The sequence below is a fragment of the Corylus avellana genome, chromosome 2 (assembly GCF_965113065.1).
Source record: "Corylus avellana chromosome 2, dhCorAvel1.hap1.2, whole genome shotgun sequence".
In the NCBI taxonomy this organism is placed as follows: Eukaryota; Viridiplantae; Streptophyta; class Magnoliopsida; order Fagales; family Betulaceae; genus Corylus; species Corylus avellana.
The window spans coordinates 25408955-25417325 of record NC_142491.1 but is presented as its reverse complement, the minus strand read 5'-3'; the positions used below and the strand labels follow the sequence as shown (position 1 = coordinate 25417325).

Genomic DNA, 8371 nt, shown 5'->3' with positions numbered 1-8371 from the left:
TATAAAAACTTCGGTGAAAAACCACTCAAACGACTACACTTGGTTCAATTTTTTATTTATTGTTTTAACAGCATAGGTGTGTAGTTTTCACTACCGCACCTAATACCTATGCCGGATCCCATCCTAACGGATCAGGATCCCTAGCAATGGCTGGGGAATTGCTGATGGGTTTTTTTATTAATTTGGACCGTTGGATGTCTAAATTTCGCCACGTGTCCTATTTAAAAAAATATAATAAAATATTATATATATTTTAAAAAATAAATATAAAATAAAATAATAAAAAATTAATTTAATAATATGGGGTGGCCAGCCACCCCAGCCCAACCATGGGGGTGGCTTCGGCCACCCCCCAGGGCCATGGGGGTGGCGCCGGCCACCCCCAACCTTCCATTGGGGGGTGGCCAAAGCCACTCCCATGGCCCTAGGGGGTGGTTCGACCACCCCTTAGGGCCAAACCCAATAAAATTTGTTTTTGGGTTTGGCCCTAGGGGGTGGCCGAACCATCCCCTATGCCCATGGGGGTGGCTTCAGCCACCCCCCAAGGGCCGGTTGGGGGTGGCCGGCGCCACCCCCATGGCCCTAGGGGGTGGCTCGGCCACCCCCTAGGGCCAAACCCAAAACCAAATTTTTTGATGTTTGGCCTAGGGGGTGGCTGAACCACCCCCCTAGGGCCATGGGGGTGGCTTCGACCACCCCCATGGCTGGGGTGGGGTGGGCGGCCACCCCCTATGAGGGAAAATGGGGTGGCCAGCCACCCCATATTATTAATTAATTTTTTAATTTTTTATTATTTGATTTTATATTTATTTCTTAAAATATATATAATATTTTATTATATTTTTAAAATAGGACACATGGCAAAATTTTCATCCGACGGTCCAGATTAACAAAAAAATCCATCAGCAATTCCCCGGCCATTGCTGGGGATCCTGATCCTATCCTAACAGTCTATTTCTTATCATCTGCATTAAATGCATTCAACTAGCTCCACTTAGTTCAAAGTTGATCAAATGGCTGTCAATATAAGAAACCATATAGGCACACACATCTCACCATCTTGACCATTCAATCCTATTAACCCTAAAGACTACTGCACTTTCTCTTGTGCGCCATCTCATTTTATAGGTTACTTTTTATTTTACTTCACTTCTCTTCCACTGTTCTCTTTGTCTGCTATTGACAAAACCTTGTCGTAGATTCACAGTTTCGGTGTGATCGTTTGCCTTCGTGCCAACAGGTCTCTCTCTCAAACATTTTATGCAATCTATTGCTGCATTTTTATTTTCTTTTTATTAATTTGATATATATGTTCGAGGTTTAAGTTTTATTTTCCATGATGGATTTGAAATTCGTTTGAGCCTATAGCTTGTTCTGATGGTTTAAGCCATTTTCGCAATGTCTCACTTATATTTAAATATTTTCCATATTTTATTTTCTTTGCCTATTTCTCATATTTTTTTTCTTATTTTCTTAAGCTATTTCTCACATTTTGTGGGGGAATGGAGATCACCGTCCGCTAGCAATTCTTCATCTCCTTGAACTATTTTCTCAATTTTTTTTTTTTTACACTTTCTTTCGCTATTTTCTCTTATTGCTTTGAGCTTTTTCCTTGTTTTTCTTTGTTGCAAGTGGGAAATACATCAAGCCACTCGAGCACTCAACTTAGCTCGAAATTGCCCTTGTAGCTAGCTTAAGCTCTAGGAGCGTACAAACAGGGCGGTTATATCGCCTCATAACCACTTATAATCGTATAATCGCTTTGGTAGGCAGTTATAAAAAATTATTAACTGTGGATGACGGAATGGTTAGCAGTTTTAGGGGTAGAAAAAAGCGGTTAATATCTACTGACCATCTATTCTAATATATAATAATATAAATATATATTTTATATTAAAAAAATAATATTAAAACCACACCGTTTCTATGTTTAACACCAAAACGGCGTCGTTTTAGAAGAAAATAAACGCAAGCCTTGTTCCTTCTTCACAATTTCCCTCCATCTCACGCCGTCCCTCTCTCGCGCGTCCCTCTCTCTCGTCGCCTCTTTCTCACTCTGTCTCAGTCTCTCGTCCCTCTCTACTCTTTGGTTTTTCGTTATCCCGTCTGGTGGCGTCTTCGCCGTCTCGCCGTCTTGCCGTCCAGCGGCCCACCAGGTATTTGCCGTCTCGCCGTCTCTCTCTCCTAATTGTACTAATCTGTGTGCAGTTCTACTAATTGTACCGAAGCTCAAAACTAATTTTCATTTTTTTCTTAAAGGAACAAAAATGCATGTGTTATACAGAGCATGTATCTGACTTGTGAGAACTTACTTATTTATCTTTAATTCATTGCAGAGCATGATATTTTTGACAGGTGAAATTAACTTCTTTCATATTTGATCTGATACAGTCGGCTATAACTAAACAAATAATACTTGTTATTTGTTAATGATTTGATGTACCTGGAAATGTCAATGTCCAAATATTTTGGTTTTGAGACAATTATTCTAGTCTGAACTCTGAAGTCTTCGTCCATATTGGGTGTTTTTAGTTGTATCTTGTTTGGGTTAATACTCACAGAATACAGATTGTTCAATCTTCTTGATTTATTTCATTTTGCCTGGCCTATTATTTTTACGTTTTGGTAACACTTAGACCAAAAACTATTTAAAATAAATAAGCTCAATTTTTTTTTTTTTTTTATTTGGCACCGGGTATCCGGAGCTTCGCATCGACTAATCCCGGGAGTGCACAGGCCTTTGGCAAGGAGTTTTCTGCAAGCGCACTTTGGTTAATTTAAGGGGCGAACCTCTAGTCTGATAGCCCCAAGAAGCAGTTTGCACTCGGTGCCTAAGACCTTAAGGAGCATTCCAACAAGCCGAGTTCAAGCAAGGGTTTCCTAGCTCGGCTCGAGCTCGAGACCGGCTTGTTTATATGCCCTCTAAAACGAGCCGATCCAAGATTGTCAAAACTCGGCTCGGCTTGTTTACAACCCTGACTACAATAAGTTGAATCATATTTTTCCCAAATTTTCTAAAATATCCAAACTCTCAAATTATTTCCCAAAGAGATACTTTCAAGAGGCTTGTGTTTTTTTTTTTTTTTTTTGGTTTTGGGTTTAAATTAATATGTCAAAGGCCTCAATGTTGTTTCTGATTCATGTAACTGCCAGATAGTGATGGATTGAAGTGTGAGAGTGTGAAATAAGAATCAAAGGAATGGAATTGCAAGCTATTTGTGATAGAATTGTTTTTAGTAGGTTTTGAATTATTGAAGGGCTATGTGGCTTTCCTGCTTAATGTTCTGTTTGATTGCCGAGAAAGAGTAGGAAAATGAAAAAAGAAGTAAAAACTTGTAGCCTTAGCTGAATGCTTTTTTATGAAGAGTCAAAATATTTTGGCATTGTTTGGCTGGCATCTAAAAGTTTTTTTTTTTTTTTTTTTTGTTTCTTTTTTCTTTCTTGTTGTCTTGTCTGTTTCCTTCGGGAAACTCAAGGCAAATTCTACTCTGGAATGCAACAATGTATTGCATTTGTAGTGATACAGATACCATGATGCATTTTAGAGATTTGTTAGTTGTTTTACATACTAAAAGGTTGTCATTTTTTCCCCTTTGAAAGTTAAGGGTAATTAGATAAAGAAGAGAGAATGGGATTGCCAGATACTTCCAGAGATTTGTCATCAGAAGTGGAGGTTGATGCTTTCAGACGCCTCTTCCCTCTTCGTTTTTATGAGCGCCATCTCTCGGAATCTATCCGGCCTGATGGTAGGCCACTTGGAAGAGCTAGAGATACAACCATAGCCCTTGGTTAGTTAAAGCTTGTATCATTTATTCACAATCTCATTCTACGGCCTCTTATATAGATTTTACTGGTGTTGCTACTCAAACTGAAATGGTCAATCCTTTTTTTTTTTCTTGTCTTTTTAATTCAAGGGGCTGTTGCAACTGCTGATGGGTCAGGATTGGCAAAGATTGGTTCAACTGTAAGTGTCTTTCTCTCACTTTCTCTCTACATTTGGGGCCTGGGGTGGCTAAGCTTAGTTGCATATATCAGGTGTGTGATTTTATTTGTTTTCCAACTCAAGTACTTACTTTTTGTTCCTTGGACAGACAATGTTGGCTGCTATTAAAATGGAAGTCATGACTCCTTCCATGGAGTCACCAGATGAGGGCTGCGTAGGTTGACTATTGCAGTATTGTCTTACTAACTGCATATGTTCTTTTACTTATTTCTGTTGCCTTTGTTCACTTTTATATAATATGTATATCTTTGTTATTTTCAGCTATTGATTTCCACATGCCTCCAATTTGTTCTCCAATTGTTAGGCCTGGCAGGCCAGCTGAGGCAGCACCAGTAGTGTCAAAACAATTATCTGACACTATTTCAAGGCACGTAATTATATTCTCTAGCTGCATGCTGGTTAAATTCTCTTTTCCAAAGTCCTTTAAGTTGGAACAAAGAGTTTGTTGATTGGTGTTTAGTCTGGCCTATGAGAGGTGCTAAGAAGTTTCAACACACCCTCCCCCCGCTCCCCCAAAGTTGATGACAAAGTCCTTAATGAAGGGATGCGTTATGCGGGATGCCACAACTCGTTAAGATGAGTATTTAGTATTTGTTAAGGGCATTATGTGTTAACATCTGGCAGCTAAGCTAGTCATTTAAGATACATTTATGGTGCCCAATGAAATTATTCTTTAGAATAGGATCCAAAAGCAATTGAAGTTATTAAATTACATGTATATGCTCATCTCAGCAACTTTTTTCTTGGGTGCTTCCTTGTTCTGTCCCTTGCACTTGTTGTGCCTCTATTTGTTGGGTTGATCAGCACTTCTATGATTGTCAATGATCTCCTATAATGTTACCTCATTATATTCCACTTTTATTCCTGGCTAGGTGTAACTGTTCTGTAATGACTAGTTATATGTGCTGTTGCAGTTCTGGCATGGTGGATTTGAAAGAGTTATCCTTGGTCAGTGGAAAAGCTGCTTGGATGGTATACTTGGTAATGGCATTATTGCCTGCATCTTCATATTTATCCTTACAAATTTAGAAAATCTTCCTTTTGGTGCTTTGAGCATGTTCTTTTGGACATTGTGAATTGTAATGGTCAATTTTCTTAACTGTATTATAAAGAAATACTCAAATTTATATGTTGTAGGACATATACTGTTTGGATGCTGATGGTGCTCTCTTTGATGCTGCTTTACTTTCAGCTGTTGCTGCCTTGTCTTATTGTAAGAGTTGCATGCTTTCTCATCTGGTATTGTGTATGGTCCATTCAAATCTTGCTGCATGGCTAACAGCAACAGCCTAGAACATTCACTTCCCTACAACCAACCCAACCCAACATTCAGTTCTGCATTAGCAATATATACTGTTTGCTTAACTTTTCTGGTTTGATGGTGAAAGAGCGATGTGATTCTATGGTTCTTACTCTATGTATGAAGTAGTGATTGTACTTGGTCACATATATGAAATCGTGCTTTTTTCCCCTTTGACGCATTCGTGAATTCTGACAATGTTCTCTTGGTCTCATCGTGTTTTTACTTTTTTGATACTAGTAAAAAATTATTTAATAGAATCTGGGAAATATGCATTTCAATTTCTTTTATTCCTCGTTTCTTATGAGCACAATTACTCGAGAAAGCTTCTTGCTTTCAAAACTCAGGCCCATGGCATAGAAATTACATTAAAGATTTGCAATTATACTTGCGTAGACTTATATTTTAATTTGTATATATTCGAATGCAGATTTAACTTAAAATCATTAACTAGATCTGCTGCCTTGCAGTACAAATCCCTGCAGTTTCCCTAAACGAGGATGGTAGAGTTGTTGTTGTGTCGGAGGAAGATGGAGGAAAGCCAGAAAAGGAGCCTGTTAATAGAGAGAACAGGAAGCTCACGCTGAAAAGCATTCCTTTCTCATTGACATGCATACTTCACAAGAACTACATCTTGGCAGACCCTACTGCTGAGGAAGAGTCCATCATGGAAACTCTTGTTACTGTGGTTTTGGATTCTTCAAGTCAACTCATTTCTCTTTATAAGCCAGGCGGACCAGTTCTCGCTAATACATCCGCTATCCAGGTTAGTTTTTCACCCTTGAAACACACCCTTAAAGGATCCATTAAAAGTGCCAATTTGTTTATAAATTTAGTATGTTCCAACCTGTTGCATTACAATCTACTTAGTTGAGCCATGATAATTGGAGTGATATTTATATTTGATTGGGGGCTCATGGTCATAATATATTTGAGGCTAAGGATGCATTTATTTCAGTGTAAAATGTTCTTAAGAAAACCTTTTCCCCATTTTGCGGTATTTGGTATGAAAAATGCTGATATACGTAAATCAATTTCGGGTTATTCTTTGAAGCGCCCCCCACCCCCCCCCCCCCCCAAAAAAAACCTTTCCCCTAGTTTCCATCCGCCCTCTGTCGGGGGGTGTGGGGGTGGGGTTCTTTCATAGATGTGGGGTATACAAATGTTCAATTTTCTGTACTTTATTTTGCTGAGAACAAAAATGCCATGCGACACCGGGGTTTTTTTTTTTTTTTTCCTAAAGTGTTGATGTCAGCATATGGCTGTCTGACAGTTATGGGTGGTTTTCTAGCTGGTTTCCAGCTGCAGTGGAATAATATTTTTGGTATCAACCAAACTCCTGAAAATATTTTCAATATTATTTTCAGGATTTCAATCAAACAAAGGAACTGATTTTCCCCGAAAAATATTTGTAACCAAGAACATTCACTCAAAATACATTTTACATCAAAACAAACACAGTTTTAAAACTGGTTTTGACATCTATTCCTGTCTTTTCGTGGAATCAAATTGGAATCCAAAACTCAATAGTGTCTTGAAAGCTTTGAATTACTAGAACTTTGTGTAGAAAAGGACCTGAAATTTTGAAATGGATGGGAAAAATACTTTTATTAACTCAGCAGAAACAATATTCCATTGAGCAGATAAACTGTTTTATCCAATCTGTGCATGATTTTGCCAAGAAACATATAGCAGGATATATAGGCTGGGTGTTCTACCTGAAGCCCTGTAATACTCTTACTTTGTCTAGAGGATTCATTCTTTCCAATAAGTAGAAAGTTGTCTTACACAAATTGTATATTGTACATAAATTTGGCTTCCCAAGGCACATTAAACAATGGCCTATGGAAACACAAAGAAAGTTATTAGCCGAATGCTGATGATGATGGGTTGCTATGGTTTTAGGATTCCATTGCATTGACAAGGCAAAGAGTGAGGGAACTACAGAAGATTTTAGATGAAGCCAATTCTGGTATGGAGGTTGAATAGCTTTGGCATTTATTTTTGAGGGGAATGTCATATTCATTAGTGCAGTTGGTGAGTAATTCTTTTTTGCTTCTCTATTTGCTTATTCCTGGTTTCTGTAGCGACATTGTTTACTCTATAAAAAGGGTTTTGAAGAGTAGCGTCGATAATCGATCTTGGTTGGATATGTGGTAGATTTGTTATTTGCATCTTCATAGAAATTGAGTAGCATCTTTTTATTCTCAAGGGTAAATAAAGCATGACTTTGATTAAAAAGTCCATCTATCTCTTGGTGTATCTTTGCGAATCCGCCAAGTTAATTGTTGTTGACTTCCTTTTTAGTGTAAACAACTTCACCAAAGACTTCTTATCTGTTTTTTTTCTCTCTGTTATTCATCATATTACATAACTTAAACAATAAGGAAAAACATCTCTTGCTATCAAAGTTTGAAGAAGTTGTACAACAAGACATTGTTCTAGATGGAGCTGAGTGGTGGAAAATGATTCTTGTTATGAGTGGTTGGAATAAAGGCTTTGAAGTTTACTCTTTACTTTTCACTTCATTAGTATGTATGAACTTTAGTCTTGATGAACAGGCCATTTATGGAGGGAATGTTTCTGTTGAGAGGGGGGCCGTAAATAAACTAACTGGCCTTTTGCAAAATGAGCTTCTCTCCTATCAGAATTCCCTAGGTTATGTAACTTTTGTTCATCGCAAGATCTCTGCTATGTTTTCTAAACGTTCCCTTGAACTTGAATTTCTTTTTTTAGCTTTCCCCCAGTTTAATCCGCTTATCACCTGATGAATGATGATTTTTAAATAACGTGACAATATATTCAACACGAAGTAATATATACACTATTAAAATTTTAAAATCTTGGGATAACTTCACTTAGGACTCTTGAACTACTACAATTTCACACATAGACTTTCAATTTAATACAATTGACTCCCCTTCGTTAATTTTTGTTGTTAAATTCTAACGGAAACCACTAAAAAGATCAAATTACCCTTTAATTTTTTAAAATTTTAAAGGGAAAGTCCACATATCCTTTTCAAACTACCACTCAATTGACAATGTCACTCCAAACTATCAAAATAT

At 37.6% G+C, this 8371-nt stretch overlaps 1 protein-coding gene across 2 annotated transcripts; it reads left to right on the top strand.

The window, feature by feature from the left end:
• Window positions 1-2072: 2072 nt before the first annotated feature.
• On the top strand, window positions 2073-7438 carry LOC132168132 (uncharacterized). 2 transcript variants are annotated; one of them, XM_059579221.2, is made up of 9 exons: window positions 2073-2156; window positions 3606-3788; window positions 3915-3964; window positions 4092-4161; window positions 4265-4370; window positions 4918-4984; window positions 5141-5216; window positions 5774-6069; window positions 7209-7438. In XM_059579221.2, the coding sequence occupies exons 2-9, from the start codon at window positions 3629-3631 to the stop codon at window positions 7290-7292; spliced, it is 909 nt and encodes a 302-aa protein (XP_059435204.2). In that variant the 5' UTR covers window positions 2073-2156; window positions 3606-3628; the 3' UTR covers window positions 7293-7438. The 2 variants fall into 2 exon arrangements, with proteins under 2 accessions (XP_059435204.2, XP_059435203.2); XM_059579220.2 differs by having other exon boundaries at window positions 3601-3788.
• The last annotated feature ends 933 nt before the right edge of the window (window positions 7439-8371 follow it).

Bases quoted from the DNA above. Each gene is read 5' to 3' on its own strand.
- LOC132168132 (XM_059579221.2), top strand. From the start codon at position 3,629: ATGGGATTGCCAGATACTTCCAGAGATTTGTCATCAGAAGTGGAGGTT. The intron at 3,965-4,091 runs GTAAGTGTCTTT...TTCCTTGGACAG, and splicing joins TGGCAAAGATTGGTTCAACT to ACAATGTTGGCTGCTATTAA. The intron at 5,217-5,773 runs GTAAGAGTTGCA...GCTGCCTTGCAG, and splicing joins TGTTGCTGCCTTGTCTTATT to TACAAATCCCTGCAGTTTCC.